General features: G+C 40.8%; 1 protein-coding gene across 1 annotated transcript in view; it reads right to left on the bottom strand.

Annotated features, from left to right (window-relative positions):
• GLP1R (glucagon like peptide 1 receptor) overlaps positions 1 to 23,528 on the bottom strand; it is a 95,732-nt gene that overhangs the window by 35,593 nt on the left and 36,611 nt on the right. Inside the window, exon 4 of the mRNA XM_061991269.1 lies at positions 1,486 to 1,595. Within this exon, the coding sequence (XP_061847253.1) occupies positions 1,486 to 1,595 (110 nt within the window). The remainder of the gene's footprint in view (positions 1 to 1,485; positions 1,596 to 23,528) is intronic.

The raw sequence follows: 23,528 nt of genomic DNA, 5'->3' as shown, positions 1-23,528 counted from the left end.
GTGTTATCATTAAGCATCTCTCTCTTTGGCATGTCCCAACACAAGTCTGGAAGTAATCACAATGGCAAACATGGAAAAATCAAACGACAAGGCTCACATTTACATTAAGGTAATATGTTCTACTGGGATACCTCAGAACATGTAAAGGACAAAGAATAAGGCTGCAAATGAAATAAAAAGTTAAATTTCACATATTTGGAGAATTAGAAACTCTCTTTTCCCATTTCCTTCTGATCTGCAGCCATTTACTCCATCTGAAGAATGAGGCACTAAGCAGAGCTTAGAGACAGATTAGTTATCTCTTAGTTCCACACTAAGTAGAACTCCAGAGGACACAGATCCCACAGCACTGAGAATTCCATATACTTAGACAGTTTTGGCTAGGTACATACTAGTTCCCTGTACTCCGGGACAGCGAGAGTGCACTCAATTTATGTGAGGAAAAGCATTGCCCTTGGAGGCTCACAGCAGTAATGGTATCACGTGTCATGGGAACGCACACGGTGCCCTAGCTGACGCCAATGACTGACAAAAATCCCCTGGAAATCCCTAAACTCTCCTTCATTTGGTGCCAGGTGTCTCAGTTCCCTGCAGAGCATAAAGCATTAGGGCAAGAAAATAACACTGACAAGCCTAATTCCATTGCCCATAGCACATAAAGGTAAAAAGACTCACCCCCCCAAACAAATAAAAAGCAGGGATTGCCCCTTGCTCAAAGGTGAAAAGCAAATATCCCTCAGTTCAGTTCACCTTAATCATATTAATAGCTACTAACAAGACAGAGAAAAGAAACAAGTTACTGTATTGTAATGACATGCCAATGGAATAAAAAGCAAAGGAATAACATTAGGTCACTCCTCCAGTTTGGATCGGCTGCAGATGAAACCTTTGTGCTGCCCCCTGGTTCACTTCTCTTGTTGTCTCCATGTACATTTAAATCTGCTCTCGTCTGTCCTCCACATCCCCTTTGTTGAAGGGAAGAAGCCTGATCTCCCTTTCCATTAGGCTCACTGAAGTGAAGCATCCAGGATGAGCCAGCAAAGATTATTTTAATAGCACAAAAACACGTGGGCATCAATGACTGTGTTCTCCCTCTCTTCTGTTTTGAGAGGGAATCTCATTAATATTTACAAATATCTAAAGGATGGGTGTCAGGAGGTTGGGACATCCCTTTTTTCTATAGTAGCTAGCAACAGGACAAGGGGTAATGGGATGAAGCTGAAACACAAAAAGTTCCACTTAAACATAAGAAAAAACTATTTCACTGTGAGGGTGACGGAGCAGTGGCACAGGCTGCCCAGGGAGGGTGTGGAGTCTCCTTCCTTGGAGATTTTCAAGACTTGCCTGAATATGTTCCTATGCAACCTGAACTAGGTGGCTCTGCTTCTGTAGAGGGGGTGGACCAGATGATCTCTAAAGGTCCCTTCCAACCCTACCATTCTATGATTCTATGATTTTCAACAACAGCAGCATGGAAACTCTTACCTGGTCAGAGGCCTCACACTCAGACAGGTTCCTCCAGGGCAGGGTTGAATTCTCCTTCAGCAGCCATGTTCCCTCCAGGGTGCAAAAGCGGTACACCTGCCCGTGCAGCACTGCCAGAGGTAAAATGAGACACGGGGTTAACAGGAGGAGAGTCTGCTCGCAGGGCAAGGTGCACAGAGAAGTTTGGGGCTCAGCTCAACATTCTTCAACAACAATCATCCCTGGAGATATTTAAAAGCCACGTAGATGAGGTGCTGAGGTACATGGTTTAGTAGTGGGCTTGGCAATGTGAGGTGAGTGGTTGGACTCAAGGATCTTAAAGGTCTTTTCCAGCCAAACAATTCTATAATTCTTCCCCACTGATCACTCTCCCAGCTGGAGGGGAAATGCTGCTCAGGATGTTGCTGAGGGAGTGCTTCATCTGCTCCCTGCCCACAGCAGATACTGCTACTGGTCCTCAGGGCCAGGGAGTGGCTTGGGGAGACATAGATGCATAGGGAGCAGACGGCACATATTTCAGGACAATTGCAACTGCTCAGCAGCAACAACAGTCTGAAATAGTTGTCACCATCTTTATGGAGATTTTACAACCTGCATAAATTCCAGTTCATTGAAATGTTAGATTTTGCCAAATACCAATTTTTGGAAACGTTAAGCCTGAGCTACAGAATTCACAGGGAAAAGGTGGTGCACAAAGAGTAAATGCACTTTTTCTTTCCTGAGATCATGCAAACCCAGAGACAGAGAAACCTCACAATGGGTATGCTAACACAAGCTCTCCCAAATCTAAATGCCTATACAAATATCTGTGCTACAAAATGAAGCTGTAAATCTGTGCCTGAACTACTCATGTACACTTTTTATTCCTTCTGTCTACATGTTTCAATAACAAAATCATCAATAAATAAAATGCCTTTCAGAAGCAGTTAGTGGCTTCATCTTGTAAAAGCAGGTATAATTAAATGGCTCATAATAAAATTACATTAGACTGAAGTAACAAAATAAAAGTACAAAAGAGGAAGGAGCACTCAACCACAGTATATCAAAAGAAACATTCTCTCTGGTGTCTGGAGTATTAGGGAAGTCAAATGAACTTAATAGTTGTATATGAGCAATCTGGAGCTATCCCTGTATCAGAGCAGAGCAAGAATAACGATGTCAGCTGCTTTGCAAACACCACTTCTTATCACACTTCTGATCCAGTAAACTGATCTATTGTGTGTTACAAAGCTACCCCTCAAAAAGCAATGCTAGGTCAATCCCTCAACCAGCGCTAGCCTCTACTCGGGCAACGTTTGCAAACTGGCACTTGTAACATCTTGAGATACAAGAAGTCGAGTTAGAAGGATCCAGTTCTACATGAGTATCAAAGTACCCTCAGTTACAGCTTTTACTCAAACCCAGTCCTGTCTGCTGCAGCTCCCTTATTACTGCAAACCTGAACTCATTAGAACTTGGCATTGCTGTTCAATGGGAAAATACACAACTTATTTGAAATTATATCAAACCAGTAGGTTATTTGCATATTATTTGCCAACTGTAATTTCTTTGATAATTGTCAGAAGTAGCCAAGTAGCAGGTACTCTAAGTGAAGAATGAGGTTTGAAAAATAATATAGACATTAAAATTCTAATAAACCACTTCCAACGAGTATGCTAAATGGCAATAGATAATGGTTTTGGTATTCATAGTCTGTCTGCTTTTGTCATTAGTTTACTGATTATATATCACTAACAGGCAATATAAAGGTGATATACAAATTAAGTCATGCCTGGTGGAGGTTTCTCCTTACTGTTAAGGATTATCTGTTTGCATATGTTTACACAAAAACAGAAGGAAAAATAGGTCAGCGCACGCAAAATATACATTCACATCCTCTGAATGCTTTGTCACCTGCTCTCATTACCTACTTCCTTTGATCAGGATGTCGCTACAACGTCAAGGATCCCATATGTGACAGAGGGCAGCAAGTAGAAAAGCATCACTTCTCTCCCCTCAAGACTAATGGACAGCAAACTGAAGTCAGCTGTTCAAAACATCTATGCAAAGGCAGCTCTAGGAACCAGGAATCAGTAAATATTGTATGTTGAAATCCAATGAAGGTGAAATCCAGATAATTAAATTCCAGGGGGGCCATAGGACTCAGAAATTCAGTCTGACTGTCATTGCATGAGCTATAACCAAAGAAGTATTGCAAGAGAAAATTATTATAAAAAACAATCTCACATGAAAAGAAAATCCACCTACTCCTAAAAAATCCCCAAACCACAAACTTGTTAAAGGAGTATTGATTTTTTTTTTAGAAAAAACCATTATTTTACAGTGTCTAAAACTCTGAATAGTATTTCTTACTGTCAAGGTCTAATTGGGATGAAAGCTTAGCCTTGGTGTGTTTCTCTCCAAATCATTGTGACACATTTTAATTTTCTTTTTATTGATAACACTTCTTTTGAAATAATGAGGAAAATCTGTTGTATGTTGCAGCCTGCCATTATCAGAGAATGGAAGAGTTTACAGTAAAAGAAACACGAAATTTGCCATCAGACAGAAAGACAAAGCAATTCATTTAGATATGAAGAAAAATGAATGTAATTGTAGCATTGGACCTGCCATATCTTGGAGTCACAGACAAACTGGGCTGACGGCTCTTACAGACCTCTGGGTAGCTACAAGCCAGCTGTGTCAGCTTATCGGCACTTCACTGCTCACCAAAACAGTGGTGATCAGAGCAGGACCCAGAGGCAGCTAAGGACCAACTGGGCTACCTGTAACCAGGATGAGACTTGAGAAGCAAAAAGATTAATCAAACCAAGATTCAAACAGATGAGATTGCATATGAGAGTGTGAGAGCTCATACCTCTGGTCTATGGAATCATTTATTATCTAAAATGTTTATGAGATAGAAAAAGTTAAAAAAGAAAATTTAGACTTTAAGGCAGAGTTGATACATAGAGAGACATCCACAAAAGAGCTGAGAGACCGCACAAACCATGACGTGAACAGAGCACAAGGCTGATGTATAGCAGGCAGACAATTACTCTCAGGAATGTAAAGACATGTCTCACTGTTGTGGAAACAGATTCTTTTCAGTTATGTGCCACACACAGACCCATTCGCCAGAAGTTTACTTTAGGGGCCATGAAGGGCTCAGCAGTGGATATATGCATGGCTGCTGCAGATAAGCCTTTGGAGCAGGCCCCTTCTAAGCCATTACACCCTGCAGTCATTCCCAGTTTCTCCATTTCTTAGGAGCACAAGGCAAACAACTTCTGTCTACTCATTTTCTGGACAATAGGTTCCATCAAACGCTGACACTTTCTACCGCGAACAGAAGAAAAAGGTCGTTAATGATTGACAGCTCAGAAGAGACATCAACGGAACTAAAGGTTCTTCCCTGGTCTTGTCTCACTGAAGAGAGGAATGGAGAGCAGTCTCAAAGCCAGAAACTCTGCTCTGGTGTGCATCCAAAATAATTGATAAAAACCTGAAGTGGAGACTTCAGATCTTCTTTTTTTTGTTGTTTTCTATACAAGTCAAATTCTCATCTTTGCTCCAACTGGAGTGAAAGCAGCTCCAACTAATTTCAAAGGGATCCATTGGCTTTTAATCAGGGACGTTTTGATTCAAGCACTGCAAGTATCTTACCATTCTTACAGCTCAGAGGAAAGCATGTGGTTTGCACTAAAGCTGCCTACAAATGTTCTTAAAACATTTTTTTCACATGGACTTTTTACGACTCCCTCTCTGCACAGCTGGTCATAGCTTAGGATGGCAGATATCTTCAACCTCCCAAAATGGATAAAGCAATAGTATTTGCACACATTCTCTCCTCTCTGTGGGCATGATCCAAAGCTCACCGGGAATCTCATTTCCTTCAGCTTTCATATGAAGCCACTGCTGAAAAGAAATTCAATTATTAATACTTACAGAGGCAAACTAACAACAACATGCTTTGAGGTTGACTGTGCCATGACAGAGGGAAGGCACGCACACAGCCTCCCCCTCAACTGCTGAGCAATTTCAGCTTCTTGCTTGCAGGTGGTTTAGTCAGGGGTTATTCACATTTGTCCATGCCTGAATTCTGCAGAGTGACTCAGGCCCTCTTACCTCTAATGCAGTGAAAATGTCAAATATACAACAATCAACTTCAGTTCCAATAGACTGGCATGATGAAAAATCTTTTTTGAAGGTTCCACAGGTAGCAGCCTCATTGCTATCCTATAATACCTTCTTCCTGGCTTGAAATGCTTTTTGTTACCACATAGCCAATGTTTCGAATCACACTGATTATTACATTCTAGAAGTGTGTCCTCAAACAGAAGAAAACGGCATCTATAGCCAGGGCATAGTGAATTTTATTTTATTTAGTCTGTAAGTTAAATGCATTCACTCACAAAGCTGCACAACCTTTAGAACAGCAACTTAATGACACCACTCTATCTGAACTGTGTCAATCACATCTCATTAGAATTACATGTTAAAATATGGTTTGATGCCCAAAACTCAGTCTTTTTAAACTGATAAAAGACAGAGAGGAGAGATCAAGAGTTAGCACTGAAGTTAATAACAACTATCTGGTTCTCCGATGAGCCTGTAAATCAAATAAAATGCTACAACTAGCTAAATATTTTTCTATATGGAGAAAATATGTCATTGTGTGGGCAGAAGACTCACAAACATTTCCTTATTAGCCTTCTTTTACCAGAAATAAAACCAAATTAAAGTATTTCTCTGCTTAAAACAACCAACCTGATCTTTATTTCATAACGTCAGGATGTCAAGGTCAGTGTGAGATTACTCACCCAACTGTCCCTGAGGCTACACTGGAACATTATTCATTGTAAAAACAAATTACAGCATGTCCTATCCAATCAATTCTACTCAGGCAGAGACACAAGAGAATGAGAAAAAGAACAAGAGAGACCACAATTTAGTCTGACTGCAGCATGTCAAGTATCCTAGACCTCTCCTCTTAATACCTGTTCTCTATTCCAGTAGGAAAAACATTTTGGAAAGAGTAACAATTTTCACCATGAAACAGGGATTCTGTAGCATAAGCACATCATAACAGTCTTTAAAGCAGACTGGTTTGTTCCTGGAATGAGTAACTTGCCCAGTTTATCAGAATTTAGGAGGTTGTGTCCTTACCAGCAGCTCTGTTCAGCTATCATTTGACATGACCTGGGCACTACTCTCCTGGAAGGAGCCACTCTTGATGGTAAAAGCTGCTATTAAGTGTCCCTCAGTCCCAGTCCTGGTGCTGCTAAACCTAGGACTCCTGCACCCTCTCGTGAGCATGACCTTGGAAACACAACACCAGGATGCAGCCTGATCATGAAGACTCTGTGGAGCCTGAGCAGCTCCAGCCTGCACTACTGTCCAGGAATCACATCTATCAAAATGTGCATTTATGCTCATGGCCACATCGTTCGAAATTGTATTACCTCAATAGGCAATTTAACTATGAGTACTTTATTTACCATCCCTTTCCACCATTCCTCCTTCCTCATAGACTATTAGTCATCCCAACCCCTTTGCTTTAGTGATGATAAAAAAAAAAACCCTGAAAACCAGCTACATCGTGTGTTTTGCCTTTCAGGCAGAAAGGCTGATGGTCACTTCAAGTTCTTGCAGGAGGAAGATAATAATTTTCAGTTATAGCCATTGGTTTGGGTGAGGTGGGGAAATAGATCCAAACATCCCTACTGTGCATTTTCCCCAACACTAGGTCCTAGCTTGACAGATCCAAGAATTCCTCCAGCCTCCTCCAATTAAAAAAAGCAATTACTGCAATGAAGAAGAGCAACAGGAGTCACGTGTCCACACTCCTATGGATGGATCCACACTCTTATGGATGTGAGCTTACACAGACCAAGCAGACACTTTTTATGTGGTGCAAGGAAAGATCCAGCTGAGTGCAGTCCATGCCGTAGGCTGCACAAGCCCACTCCGCACACCCTGTAATTTGTCAGTGACTGAACTCTATGTACTGCTATCAAAAGCACAGAGACTCTGCATATGGAGAGGATGCTGTTTGATATCACCTGAAGGATATTGCTTACATATAAATTCTAACTCAAAAGCATTAATTTTCAAATGAAATTAACATAACAAAACTTAACATTCAAGAATCAGGAAGTGTAAAACTAAAACTACTTATGTAGGTTTTAGTTCCACCCAGTAACACTGTTTCTACATAAACAATCATACATTTTTCCCAACAGGATCCACTGTTTCATTCAGGATACAGAACAGAGGAAGATCATCACCATTTTGAGATGTCAAGTCATAATTAAGCATACCAAATCAAGTCTATGTCAAATAGAGTATTTTCTTACTTGTATGGTTCACTCAATGACCAATAATTCAGGTCCTTAATAAACACTGAGTGCTATTATCTCATGTGTGCACACAGATGATAAAAAAAAAAAAAAACAACCATATTCCTATCACACAGCAAAGTTGGATTTATACAACAAAGAAAACTATGCACCCACAAAATTTGTTGTGCATTAGTACTCAGTTCTCCTAGTGCGGAGAACATCCTTGGCAGCTCTGCAATATACTGTCTCACTCAGCACAAACTCTCACAGTTAATGAGGCAACAATTCTGCACAGAAGAGGCCTCTTTCCTACATATCTCTAAAGCAGATCCATTCTGCATAGTGAAGGAATAAGAGATCTGTGTAAAAAATGTAGAATATATCTTTATAATTAAAAATTACTTGCATAATGATGGCAAATAATGGTTGTGCAAGCAAAGTAGACCATGTCAAATCATAATACATTCATTTAAGATGTAACCCTATACATCATAAGTATTAAAATATCTTCTTTAAAAAACAACAGGTTTTTTAAGCACAGAGTACTACCCTAAAAGCAGCTATACTCTCCAAGCATTTCAGCTGAGTAACTGGTATTCAGGAAGAGCTGAATTAAAGATTCTAGACCACACTGAAACCTAACACAACTTTTTGAAATGTGCCTTAAAAAACAACTCATAAAAATGCACGCATGTATGTCTGCATTAGGTTTAATAGAGAGTGTTTATGAACTATAAAAGATATGCAAATTAATGTAATAAAAGAAAGTTGTTTATGAAAAACAAGTATTTATGATAATGGTACAGCTTTGTGAAGGTTTGGTAAGATACCAAGAAGCATCATTAAAAGTTTTGTTCTGAATAAATAAAAGTGGGTTGGAATAAATTTATTGCAACAACAAACATGATTGGAAGTTTAATGCATGATAAACTAAGAGGTTTTATGTTTCAAAGTTATTGGATCAGTTAGTTAATGTAATTAATAGAAGACGTCTCATTAGAGGATGTTAAAGAGAAGGAAAAAAAAAAAGCAATAAAAAGCCTTTTTAAAAGGCTGAAAAAGACATAACTGAAGCCTTCCGAAGGCAGAGGAAGGGATCTATTTTACTATGCCCATGCTCCAAGGACTTATAAAAATAAGCAAAAGAAACCCTTCAAATAAACAAAACATGCAGACAGTGAAAGAAACACAAATTAAAAGAAAAAGAAACAACTAGACAAATCATTAGCATAATGCTTGCTGAACTAAAGCAAGGAAAAACAACTTTGACAAAAAACCAACAGATCACTAGTATGTTAAATACGCACAGCTAGGAGGGACAGGAAAGGACACATTCAAATAAACATCAATTGTTTGATGCAGCTTCTGGGCAAAAGAGGAAGCTCAAGAAGATGCAGGCTAAAACCAGTGCCAGGTGCTGCAAACAAACTGTGTTTCTTTGGCAACAAAGAAATTAGCAGTTTTAAGTTATCCTCCAAAAAAAATGGTATAAAGAACCAATGATGCAATAATTCTAATTTATCATCTCTCACAGGGCAGTTATAAAGATAAACCAAAAAATCCTAAACAACTGGAAGCTTTCAGCACAGGCAACTGCAAAACACATCATAAAAAGGAACCCAAACCATCAAACTTCATTTAGAGATTAAAATAATTCTGTTAAGTACTGCCCACTATCTACAGAAAGTGAAGGAAGTGGGTTCTTCAAAGCAGAACAAATACAATGAAGCTTCTCATGCACTTCAAAGAATGAAGACGTAGATTTTTATTGAGCAAGTTATACACTATGGAATTGGCTACAGGCTTACCACCTCTGTATATGTGAACTAAAGGATCTGAAGCTGTAAATAAAAATTATGTCAACTGGTATAGGCTTTACTACAGATGTTGGTCTTATAATCTGCAGGCCTAGCATTACAGATACAAGCTGCATCTACATGATAAGAAGCAGTACTATGTAGTAAAACTCCAAACCTAGCTAGCTCAAGTATAAAAAGAAATACAGCCCTTTATTTTACTGCTTGGGACACAGCCCTGTTTCACATCAATATATCCCCATGCTTTGCCAATGCATTCCTCTGCTACACAACAAGGGATATTGATTTCTAGCTCCATAGCAGATATATCCTAACATTTCTCTGCCTTCTTCTCCCAACCCTTTTCTCTTCTTTCTGTTTCCTTTACACCTCTCCTTTTAGCTACTGTCACACTCTTCCTCTTTCTTCCTTGTTTGCATTGCCCTCCTTGGTACACCTCTTCAGCTTTACTCCTTGAACCCTCCCTGCTGCTCAAAATACTTACTTCTAGGCTGCTGATCTACCTATCCACTGCTGACTCTTGCCCCTCTACGTTCCCATTCCACTCTCAGCTCCTTCTCTGACTTGCTGTTTTCCAGAACCACTATAACTAAACAAAATTGCACCCTGACTTCATCCTCTCAAATGTCTTTTCTCACTGGTTGATTCCTCAGCCCTCCTCAATTCACTCCAGCACCATCCAAGCAGTGGTGCAGATCCTCCTGCACCATTCAAGCAGTGAGGAGGAGTGAAATCAATGAAGTGCCTCTGCTCTCTGATCTGGAGCCTACTGCAGCTAACAAGGGCATGAGAAGTCCTGCTCACCCTGTGTGTCAAAAGCATGTCTGGCCCAACAGTCACACACGATTTGAGGAGAAAAGACTGCTGCTCTGCTCTCATACGACCTCTGGAGACTGTTAAATACAAACTCTAAGACGTCTAGGGAGCACACATAAGGAATTCATCCCTGTGGGCAGCGACAGGTATATCACCAATACCAGAGTAGATGTTTTCTGCTTCTTCATCCACATGCTGAAATGTAGGACAAAGTTTTGAAATAATGTTATTGAAAAATGTAAGCCTTAAAACAGACTTTTCATCATGTTGAATCTCAGTCAAGCAAAGTTCTACAAACCTATAAATGACTAATATAAACTCTTACAAATAATAATAATAAAAAAAGGCATCAGATGCTTTTATTATGGAAACAACTGTCTTTCCAGTCCATTGCTAAAGCTGCCGTTATGTCTGGATTTACCTTTCCATTATAAAGTCAATCTGTAATTCCTATCTTCCATCTTAAAGTTGGGGTCTATCCCCAGTGTAAAAATCAGAAACTCTTACACCATTCTATTGGTGATCTTTCCCAAGTTTTCTATTCTATTTTTGTTTCCACTCAGTTTTCTTTGCTTGCATGGTATTTGGATGAACATATAATCCTTTTGACTTAAACTTTTCCTGCCAACATGCAATCTTTCCCATCATTATCCACTGTCAACTGTATCTCCACATTTTTAAGACCTTAAAGAGGCCCACTGCCATTCATCAGCCACACAAACGCAATGTTTTCCACGTTTTTACCCACGCTTTTATTCTGTTTAAAGGAAATTCTTGATGCTCCACTTCATTATGTTCCAGGACAACTATCAGGCAGGTTCTGTGTGCAGAAGCCAGGGTTTTTTTGCTTTTAGAGGAAATATGGTGATGAGCACTTGATCCTCTTCTTGCCTAATTCATTCCTGCTCATTCCAGTTGTCAAAAAGTAAATTAATTCCAGAAAGGTCAGATGAGTCTAGCCGGGTGCCAACCACCACTATCATTATTATTGTCATTGAACTAGTTATGTACCCAGGTTCTCTCATAAACATGTTGCCCAGAGAAATTTTGGTCTTATTCAAATAAAATTTGAAGTGATATATGGGAATCCTAATAGTTAACATTTGGGGAGTGTTTGAGGAGGATTAGACGTTCTTTCAAAATACTCATAGCAGGGACCTAGCCTACTAAAGTCTCAAGGGGAAAGTTACCTGCAAAACATGTAAGTGGGAAAGCACAAAATAAATAAAACTGTGCATGATTAACAAGTACAATCACTGTATAGGTTAGCATATTTTCAAGTTAAAGCTGCATCTGTGAAATGCTATGAAAGGATGTTCTAGAATCAGATTACTTACATATAGACACCTTTTAAGTCATATAAGTCAGCCCACATTTTTTGTGTGACTATTCTGTCAAATGAAAATATTATCAAAAATTCAAACAGAGCAAACAGAGCTAATAACTTGAGAGGTCAAGCCTGTGATTCACTTTTACATAAAGCATTTACTTTTACAAGTATGTAAGTAGATTGAGCTTTATCTTCACTCAAACTCAACAGAGGATCTTGAGACAAAGAAGCAACCTTTAAGCTCACTATTGCATCAAAGTGTATTTATTACAGAAGAGAACATGTATAGGTTGGGTACAGGAGGAGCACTTCCCATCACCCAAAGGTGAAGTGCCAGGGATTACTGAAAAAGTGGGGAAGAGGAAAGCTGTAGGTCTTATGGTTCTTCTGGCAAGTTGCTCTTCACTTATGCTGCTGAAGACAAGGAACTTATGTTTTATCCCATCACTGGTACTTTGGGAAAAAAAAAATCTATACTTTTCTAATTATCAACATTTAAGTAAGCCAGAAAGATATTAAGCTGTTTTCAGCAAGGCATTTAATTATGCAGCACACACAAGCACTACGTTTATTTAGGCCTTTAATTAGTTCAGTTTACTCACTGTCCGCTGTAATTAAAAACTGCAAGGTCTCAAGTAATACCAGTAATGTAAAGAAAAGTTTAAAGTCCCTCTGTTTAACAAAGTAAACTGCTGCCATGGACAAATAAAAGTGAGTATATAATATATATTTCAGTTATGCAGGACCTGTAATGAGATCATTGATGATGTTTAAGGTAATGAGTGAGTTTAGACATGTCTATTGGAAGCTAGGCTACCTGCTAGACTAGTATGGGCAAGGCACAGGTGGAGTCCAATAGCTTCCTTGCAGCTGGGTGTAACAGTGTATATTTCTGGGTGTAACGGTGTATATTTCTCTCTTAAATGTCCTACTTGCAGTCAGATTGGCTGGAGACAACTTCTCAGTCACAGAATGAGGCTCAGCCACGTCTCTGCAGAGGTGTGCCTTGATATCCTTGACACTACATCCCAAGGAATTATTTTAACACAACAAAACCATTATACAGTTATAACTGAAAAATTGCTGGAAAATATGCAGTCCTGGCAACTACCCTAACCCCCACAGACACAGCACAGCAAGTTGATATTTTACAGCAAGGCTGTCCAGCATTTATGCTATGCCCATCAATGCAGAAAACTAAACGCTACTTAGAGGGCCTCAGGTGGCTAAATCTTCACCTGACACATGAACAGCAAGCAGTTGCTCTCGTCACCCATATATGCACTTTGGTGTTTGGTCATATGCAAAGTCTTCTCTGTTCCTATCGCACATTTGACGAGGAATGCCCATGTGTTGGTTGCAGCAGAAGAAGAGTCAGAGCATATAGCTTTTCACTGTCCCTAAAGGAAAGACACATGTCTCACCTCAGCTGAAAGTTCCTAAGTCACAGCTCTGTTGCATGTACCTCAAGCTGAAGTTAACCAGCAATTTATTTTAAAATATATTTCATTTGTTTAAACAAATAAAATGGAGAGTGGCACTCTCCATGGACCACAATAGATGCACATTAGTCTTATCCATCTGTTAATGATTTTTTAAAATTATTTCTTCCAACAGTGCTGTGTTGGGTTCATGTGGAGCTGTTTCTGGTAATGGGGAAGGGGCTACAGCAGTGGCCGCTGTAAGAACTTGCTCAAAACTTCCCCTAGCCCCTAGTTAAGCCCACCTCTGGGGCTGAGCCAACTGGGTGTCTCTGTGATCCTTTTTGAGTTAAAAAAAACCCCAAAATAGAAGAAAGGGGGGTGGAGATGGTGGAAGAAGTTGGAGGAGAAAGAAGCAACCACACAGACTGCAGTGATGGAAGAGAGGAGGAGGTGTGCTGGAGCAAAGATCACCCTGTATACCATGGTGAGATGGCAGCTCTCTCCCTGCAATTCGTGGAAGGTAACAGTGGAGGTGAGATCTGCTGGCAGCTCATGGAGGACCCCATGCCAGGGATGGTGGCTGTGCGCAGAGGGGCCGTGACTTCGCAGGGAGGCCATCTGGCAGCAGAATGTTCCTGGAGTTGTGCCAGCTATGGAGGAGGCCCACACTGGAGGAATTTGTGAGGAGCCCTTGGGAAGGGCTCACACAAGGTTTGTTAGGGACTGTAACCCATGGGAGGGACCCATATTGGAGCAAGGAGGGAATGTGAGGAATCCTCCTTCTCTGAGAATAAAGAAGCTGCATCACTATCTGTGATGGACTGACCGCAACCCCCACTCCCTGTGCAGCTGAGGAGGAGGAGGTAGAGATATCAGGAGTAGTGAGCTGAGCCCGGGAAGAAGGGAGGGGTGAGGGAAGTAGATCTTAAAGGGCTAGTTGTATTTTTCTCATCATCCTGCTCTACTTTTGCTTTCTCTCTGTTCTGTTTCTAGTTGGTACTGAATTAAACTTTTCTTGCTTTCTTTCCTATGTTGAGTAATCAAGTCTGTTTTGGCAGGAAGCATAACTGGTGAGCCAGCCCTCCCTGCTCTTGTCTTGATCCACAAGGCCCTTGGTTATCTTTTCTCCTCCCATCTCACTGGGGACTCTCCTAGGGGAGGTGGCGGTACGTTTTGGGGAGTGAGCGAGAGGCTGTGTGGTGCTTCATTGCTGGCTGGGCTTGAACCACAAGTGCCTATAGCTACCCTTGAGGCAGCATATGTTCTAGTGTTCTCTGGTGTACTACCAGATGGAGACTAACAAACAGAAGCAAGGGTGAACTTGAAAGACTACAGTTATTTATTATCATTTTTTAAAGCAAAATGAAATTGCCAATTAGCTTGGGACAGCTTTTAGTGCAAGGAAGTCTAAATTTTAAATTGCTTATGGGTTAGCAAATGCAAAGCAACATCTTTTTCACTGAAATAAGGTCACATCCCTTTCCAGCTATCATGAAGAGCTTTCTGGAAACTTGGTTTTATTAGAGCAAAGAAAGGATGAAATGTAATAAATGTCTAAATATCTTCGCTGTAACTAATATTTGAAGTGAAATGTATTTTCTTGCATGTTAAAAAGACAAACAGGTAGTTTAGATATACACTCACGCAGCCATCTGCTAACTCTCCTGGTTCCACGATATCAAACTATGAAACCAGATGATTAAATAAAAAGTGAGAAAGATTAAACCAGACAAGGTTTAGCCTAGTCTCCCAAACCAAATGTTCCAGCCATGCATATATTTCAAACTATCTGAAGGAAAACTCTCAGGAATGTCTCAGAGGTAGGGCTTTCCATAGACTACTCTAGAAAGCAACATACATTGTTTCCTTTCTTCTGCCTTACACAGGTGATATTGGCATTTCACCTCCCCATCATATAGATGGTCTCACACACAAAAACAAGCATCTTCTTACTGTTTCTGATTTGTTGCTTGTGGCACTATGGCACACTGTCCCCAAACACATTGCCCCTCTGACTCTGAACAGTGCCCAAACACAGGCAACCCTGGGGAGAGGAAAGAAAACCAGAGCAGTGGAATTAATCCTGCAGCATATCAGATTCCCTAGGATTACAGCTGCTTGAACATCATTCTTCTATGACCATGTTTGACAAGGGGTGGAGGTAAAGGCAATAAATCGCTTTTAGGAAAAAATTGGCTGCAGGTTTTTCAATGGCCCACAGATGTTGAGTCTAGGAGACTGGGGGGACCATACTGCTCACGGGAAAATACTGGAGCAAGACTTACAGATATAGACAGATTAAGTTGGTTATATCACTCCATTGACCTCAAACCAGTGCTTACCATCAGCCTGCTCCCCATTGTGTTGCCACTTGCTCAGCCCAGGAGCAGGCTGCTGTAGGGAGGGCATTATGCTACTGGCCACCCCCACCAACAGTTAACAATACAAAATCCCTGCAGAGGCAAAAGACTACTTGTAATCCTCTCTCATCTGGGTCATATAGCATGCCACAGACCCAAAGCACTTGTGGCAACACCTTGAAAAACGTGACAAGGTTCTCTTTCTTTCTTCAGCCCTTCATCCTTGGTGAGCACAACAGCTGCAGGTCAGTCTCTCAGATCTCAAACAAAACCTGTTCCAACACTTAAATTGCTGCTGCTTGTGTAGCAGGGAATAAGTTTTGCAGTGTTGCTGTGCATGATGCCATTACAATGTTGTAAGTCTATAATCACAGCTTTTAAGGAGGGGGAAGATGCCACATGGGAGGGGAGTATTAGAACTTGCTGAGTTTATAATTTAAACAGTAGCCAGGACTATAGCTAGACACTAATGCAGGGTAGGGACTGTGCAGACAACTTCCATCACCTCTGTTGCACCACAAGAAGGTTTGCCTTTATCTCAAAGCCCCAGAGAAATTGCTTTTAAAAGCAAAAAATGGTCATGATATAACTGGTGAACTCTGGCACTTGGCAGTTCTGAGTAATGCCTCATTTCCACTCAAAGCCTCATACAAGGCACACATCTACCTAAAGACATATCAGGAAAAGTAGTTCTGTCTTCTGCCCCCAGAGAAAGGGGAGTACTGGTAAAAGGGTCTCAAATGTAGGTTAGAGCAAGGGGGAAATGAGAAAGAGCTGACCTGGATGTGTTGTTGGATCAAAAATTCAGTCTCTGGCCCCTGAAATTACCACACCCTCACGTGAAGCTCTGTTCATATGAGTGAGCAAAACTATTGTGGGAAGTACAGTTGTGGTTGTAGACCTCCACAACACCCTTCAACTTATTGGATTTAATCAGACTCTGACTGCATCTCTGATAGCCAGAGGCAGCCACAAGGTTACTATCAGAGATAATCTGATATTACTGCTGGGTTATTCTGCCACCAGAGAGGCTTTCCCATCTTTTACATCACAAGCTGAAAAGCTATGTTGTTTCCAGGGGTCTCCAGGCTGTACTTTGCCTGGTCATCTAGGAGAACAAAGAAGCAGGTGTCACTATTGCAACCCATAATGTAGTAAAGACAGGATAACGCAGAAAATAAAGTGAATTGTAGGAAGCAAGTGATTCAAGTAAAAGTGAATGACTGTGGAAGTTATTAGTTAAAGGAGAGGATTTCAAGCTAGTAGAAAAGCAGATCTAGAGAGCATGGAGAATTATAAAGCATTCAGGCGTCATGGTCAATAGCAGTTAAAGGCATACAAGCTACCTGGCCCTTTACTTAACACAAGAAACAGTCCTGATTCAATGAGAGCTTGGTAGTTCAGGAATCCTCCCAACAGCTTGCATATGGTCACATTGGAAGACTTTTCTATTCAGGACTTTAGAGAATTCAATGCTCACCTGTGGTACAGCTTATGGTTTAGTTTCCTTCAAAGAAACAGACACATCGCTCAAACTCAGTCACAGTAAGTAGGACAATCAGTGGGTGCTTCAAAATTCACTACAGTGCCAGGACACGATAGCAATACAGATACAGAGCAACAGTCAAGTCAATTCAGGTGTCAGACTCCTCAAAAACAGAGACAGATCCTAAGCTGAAGGAAAAAGCTTTCAAAGAGTTCAGAACATTCTGAAAAGAATCTGAGACAGGCATATCTGTGTTAATGCAGATTGCAGACAGTCTTTGTGCAGCTCGGTGGATATAGGAACAACTAATGTGGCGACTGTTCACGTAACTCATCTGAAACTAGTACCTCTGGAAGGTTTTTTAATTAAAAAGGATTTAATGCTATTAAACAATAAAATATCAGAACCCCAGAGGAGGCATAATTGCAAGATGAATTGTGTAGCTCCACAGTTTCCAAATCCACATGGTGCTATTGGCAGCTGGCCTTCAATTATACAAAGGTAACAAGAAAAAGTACGCAGCCAGTGAGGTGAGGTGCCCATCATCTCTTAAAGGAATACTGCTCCCCTTGGACGTTTCTGCACTTACTGAACTTTGAGACAGCCACTGTTCCAGTAGTAACTCATGGTAATCTCACTGACTACAATGTGGATCGCACAATGTGTGAGGGTTTACAGTGTAACTTCACTGCTTCCACGAGCTGAGTAGGCTTTCTAGGATTTCACTAAAGGCAAGGTTTGGCCCAAGACACATATGGGAGCAAGGCAGCCAGAAGTATGTGAAATTTGCCTTCAACAAGCTTGGGCTACAGTCCAAAATCTATGCTGGCAACTTCAAGGTACAAATCCTTTCAGCAATAACCTCCCTCCTGCACCTCCCCATGAAGATCTGCCCAACAGTGGGAGTTGCATAAGCACAAACAGAAGCAAAACAGAGCTGGAGTGTAACAGCACGTACAGGATTGAAACTGCTATAGTTTGCTCTTTCAAAGATGTATAAGCAGGCTGACAAAAAAGCTTTCATTTGGGATTGGGGTTTTTTTTTGGAGGCAGGGAAGCAAGGCATGGCAGAAGTTAAGCATATGTTTGTTTTGATAATCCAGATATTTCACTTCATATTTTCAAAGCAGTTCAAAACACTACTTTGAAAAACAAGAAGTCAATTAATTTCCCTACAGAATGCTGAACAGAATGCTTTGTTTGACCAAAACTAAATTCTCCTCCCCTTCTGTTTGCCTTAATGCCACTATTTCTCATTTTCCCAAATGGCCTCCTCACTACGTGCACAAAGCTGTTTTATATCGCACAAAAGAGACAAAGATGACTTTATGAACTCCTACTATGTAGTTACATCCCAGCAGTGTCTGGGCTCCTCATTTGCTCTGATACAAACCTCTGCATTGTGCCATGAGACACAATAGCTACCTATTTCTCATTCCGGTGACAATGGCTTAACCTGCATTGAAACAGAAGCTACTCTAAACCTCAGGTCCTTTGGGTTCAGTGTGATACTGATTACTCAGATAATGCATAATATCCTTACTTCAGAATTTCCTCTTGAGTTAAAGCAATACTATTATGACCAATACACTTGAAACAGATGAATGCTAATACAGTTGCAGTCACACCAATCAGGAATTTTATCTGCATGAGGGAAAAAATAAAAGATCCAAAGGAATGAGTACAAATCCTCACATTTCCGCTTTTCGGTTGGGTGAAATTCCCAGTCTGCTTTGCTGCACAGCTACAGATGGAAAAAGGCAGTAGCAAAGTGCTACTGAAGAATGATGTAACAAACCAACCTTTGGGCCATATCCCAGAAGCATGCCGATAACCCAATGCCCAGTAGTTTAGTGTGAGCTATAAAACAAAAATTTCTCTAAAAAAATCAGGTTTAATTTACTTGCCTATCACAAAGTAAATCTGTAGGAAAATAGGGGTACATGGTCTCAATCACAAAATCTTGCTCTAATATTGCATTTTTTTGTCAATTCAGTATCATCAATATAAGCACAGCCTTCAGAGCCCATCCTTGCAGACAGCAGGCTAATACCAAGCTTGGCAGGGATGTCGACACTAGGTAACACAACCAAAAAACATCTCAGGCTCAGCATTTCTAAAGAGATTTGACACAGAAGTGGGACAATGTTGATTGTCTCTGCTGTACTTTACAGGCTGCCTTCATAAGCAGCACTTGCAAAAAGGGCAGAAGAAGAATGTTGCAATCACAAGGTGAATGATGCTGCAGGACAAAACCTTGCAACTGCATGCATTGCTTTGCAAAAAATATCTGTAGGCCCATCTCTATGGATTTGTCTCATGAAAGACTGGTCTTGAATCTCCATACACACACAATTCTGAATAGAATTAACAGCACCAAGAACATTGGGTTTATTCTCATTTTTTTTTCCAGCAAACAGATTCCCATCTACCTGCAGTTGCTCTTGTACCTTGAGATAGAAGAGCAATCCAAAGACCTGGAGAAAGCATTACTGAACAATCCACAATGCCCACAATGCAGGTAGTGATTCAGAAGCTGCCACATTAAGGAAGCAAGAAGAACATTACAGTTCAGTGAGCACCTCCGTGGCAGCAAGTACAGACATGAACCTACTAACATCCAGTGGGGATGGACCAGGGACACAGCACATACCTGCTGAGCATGTAGAAAGTTCTCTGTATCATTTTCGGCTTGCCACTCTGCTAGGTAACCTGCTGAGCTACATTTGCTGTTATGATTTGCAGAAGGGCAAGCTCAAGACTGACAGCCATTAAGACAAGAAGAGTGGGACACAAACAAGAATAAAAGCTGTTTAAGGTTTGCAAAACTCATGGTTGATCAAGGAATGCTGCAGTCTTACAAATTCTTCCCATGCAAATGTTTTCTTCTTATCTCCTATTTTGGCTGACATGGATGGAAACAGGGAACACCTGAGAGTAAAGCTACCAAGACTTATCATCTTTAAAAAATAATATAAAGCAAGAATTACAAAACATACAGGATTGGAAAGAGATTGTGCAGTTTTTCTAGTGCAGCATCCTGCTTAGTGCAGGGCAACCTAGGACAAGCTGCTTAAGTCCATGGTCAGTCAAACTTTGACCATCTTTAAGACTCAAAAACTTCTCTTTATCACTTGTTCCAGGTGTTTGACCAATCTTATGATTAAATAATTAAAGGAAATTTACTGCATTTTAAGTCATGACCATACACACTGATAAGATCCCCCTCTGAGCCTTCTCTTCTCCAGGCTGAAGAATACTGTCTCTCTTGGCCTCATCTCACATGAGAGATGCTCCCATCCCTTTAATAACCTTCACAGTCATTTGCTGGACTTGCTGCAGTATGTTCGTATCTCTCATACTGGGGAACCCAGAACTGGACAAAGCACTCCAGATATGTTTCATCCCCCAGAGTAGAGGGGAAGGATCATTCTCTTGATCTGCTAGTGATTCTCTTCCTCAAACAGACCAGGAAGCTGTCAGTGTTCTTCACCTCAAGGGCACACTGCTGTTCATGCTGGGCTTGGTGTCCACCAGGACTTCCTAGGCCTTTGAAGATGACTCTACAGGATGTCATGAAGTAGTATCAGGTTATGGTAATTCAGGATCCTAAATTGTATATCTGGCACTGATACAAACTTCTTGTTATATATTAGACAATGAAAGGCCTCTCTGTTCCATTCTTATTCCTTGCTGATAAAACAGATTGAGGCATATGCACAGTATGCACAACAGGGAACATATCCAGAGGATTAATGATTTTCTGAAGCACTTTTGCAATCCTCCCTAGCAAGGGGTTATAAAAAATGCCACTATTCATTTCACTGAAACAAACAATATTTTTCAAGATAATTAATTTTAAAAAAAATCTTGTTTTGAAAGTATGAAAGATATTGCACATTACAAAAATTCCTTCATCTGCAGTATTTTGTTAAACCTCCACTGTCTTCAGCAGTGATGTTTCAAGAGCAGGTGGAAGTCAACTGTCTCTAGGGTGCTAAAGGCTTCAAGTGAAGAGGTTTACAGGAAAGCTTAATCCTGTGTAGAGTTTCAGATATCCAGAAAGATTAGCACTACTGAAAAAATTTTGCAGGATCTGATAACTTTATGTCAAATAATTTTCAGGTAAATATTAATTTCATACATTTGTAAAAGACTGTTTATCCATTCTGAAAGCATAACACCTTTATTAATAATCTGAAGAGGATTAGCAAACAGCATTTTTACTTCAGAGGTTATCAATTTGTCAGTTATTATCAAGATAATACAAAAGATGGGCAAAAGTTAGAAATATGGACACAGTAGCACAATATTCAGCTGATAGAATACTGAACAATAACACACAGGGGGTGGGTATTACCCCAGCACACATGTGCAGCACAAACAAGACAGCAATAAAACTGCCAAAGCACACAGGTCACTTAGGAAAGCAGGCAAAGCTGAATAGGTAACAAAGTGGCACCAGGACCCCAGAGCATTTGGGCAGAAAGAGTGGAGCAGATCATCTCTCCTACACACAGCACAGCTGTCTCTAACCACTAAATACACCATAATGTTGGTTCTCATCTCTTCCCTTGAAACCCTAGTATAAAAGATGCACAAAGTTATAGCGAAAGTAGCAATCCAGACTCAGAAATTTTGTTTTAGACTTACTCTTGAGATAAGCGTAAAGCTAGCCAGAAAATTAATAGGTTGCGATAGCTGACCTGGCATTTTCCCCCATCCCTCCATCTCATCACCATATCTGCACATTCCCAAGCATTTCTACCACACAACAGCAAGAGCCATCAAGTGCTACAGCAGGTTAACAAGTTTACTGGGCCTCTGTGTCTAGGTGTTGGCAGCTATGGATTGCAGGGTGGCCTCTGTGAGGAGAGGCTGGAGCCACCCTGTGCTAGACATGGCCAGCTCGAACAGACCCACAGCAAGGCACAGCTGAGCCCTTCAGCCAAGATGGTGCTCACCTGGCAGTGAGGGGTGAGGAAAAAAAAAAACAAAGGTGTAAGAAACAGCCCTGAAAGGACTGAGTCAAAGAAGATGGAGGGGAGGAAGTGCTACAGGCACCAAAGCAGAGACTTCCTTGTGGCCTCTGGAAATACCATAGTGGACATGACGAGTTGACCTGGCCAGGTGACAAATGCCCACTCAGCCACTCTCCCACTCCCCTTCCTCAACAGGATAAGGAGGAAGAAAAGATGGCAAAGCTTGGTGGTCAAGATAAAGACAGTAACTTGGAGAGGTAATGGGAAAAACTGGGACTGGATGTTGCCAGAGAGGGGAACAATTGTGGACAATCTTTTGTGGTTGTAAAGTAGTGAAGGAACAAGGGGCGGAGTTTTCTTGTGTGTGTGTAAATTGTCCATCTTTGTCAGTATTGTGACGACATTTTGATTTTGGTGTGATGATTTCTCCACACACACACCACCACCGCTTCAAGATAATGACAATTCAATAAAGAGACAGCTACATGTGCAAGGAATTTATTCAGTTTCCCATCAGTCCAGCTACTTCTTGGAAAGCAGGGCCTCAGCATATATAATTATTACTTGAGAAGACAAATACCATAACTGTGAGTGCCTGCACCTCCTTCTTCCCCCTTTCCCTGAGCTTTAATTGCTGACTACGATGTCCTATGGTAGGGAATATCCCTTTGGTCAGACCAGGTCAGCTATCCTAGTAATGCTGCCTCCCAACCTCATGCAGTCCCCTAGCCTACTGACCTTGGGCAGCCCATGAGTTTGAGAGCACTTTGATGCTGTACAAGCACTGTTCAGCAACAGACAAATCACTGCTGCATTACCAACACTTCCAGCCATAAATACAAAGAACTTAAATATATGGGCTACTATGAGGAAAGTTATCCCTGTCTTAGACTCAGTACAATTTACACCCCTTATTCCATACCATTTGCATCATGCCCAGGTCCCACATTATCCAACACATCCAAGTATTCTCTGATCCTACCTTTCCTTTTCTTTCTCATTCCATTCCTACCCATACCTCCAATATGTACTCCACACTTAAACCATCTTTATGTCCAGCAGTCAGATTTATACATCCTCATTAACAAGTATCCTCTGTCTCTTAACAGAGGCCAACGTCAATTCACCACATCAAGGTAGCTAGGTAATAAACTGCTTCATTTAGACTTCAAAACATAGAAAGGTCTTCACAGAGAACAAGCTGTACAAACCACCGATTTAAATGACAGAATACTAGACAAAGTGATCTAATATGCCTTTCAGTGGCATCAAGTGTACATATACATAAGGGTGTAAAACCTGAAGCCAAAATACAGTTTTCAGGGAGGAAAAAAAGTCTTTGCAACCATTGATAATGCCTTCCTCTTGCAGCACGCTGAGAAATAATTTTACCTCGGGAAGCAGCACAAAACACTTTCACTTTAGACCTTTTTTTGGTCTTTATTTACTATAGGATGACCTATTGTCTGGCTTTGCTACTTTTACCTCAGTTTTCAAACTACGCA

Source organism: Colius striatus, chromosome 2 (genome assembly GCF_028858725.1).
Source record: "Colius striatus isolate bColStr4 chromosome 2, bColStr4.1.hap1, whole genome shotgun sequence".
Taxonomy (NCBI): domain Eukaryota; kingdom Metazoa; phylum Chordata; class Aves; order Coliiformes; family Coliidae; genus Colius; species Colius striatus.
This window is presented reverse-complemented; position numbering and strand designations above follow the sequence as displayed.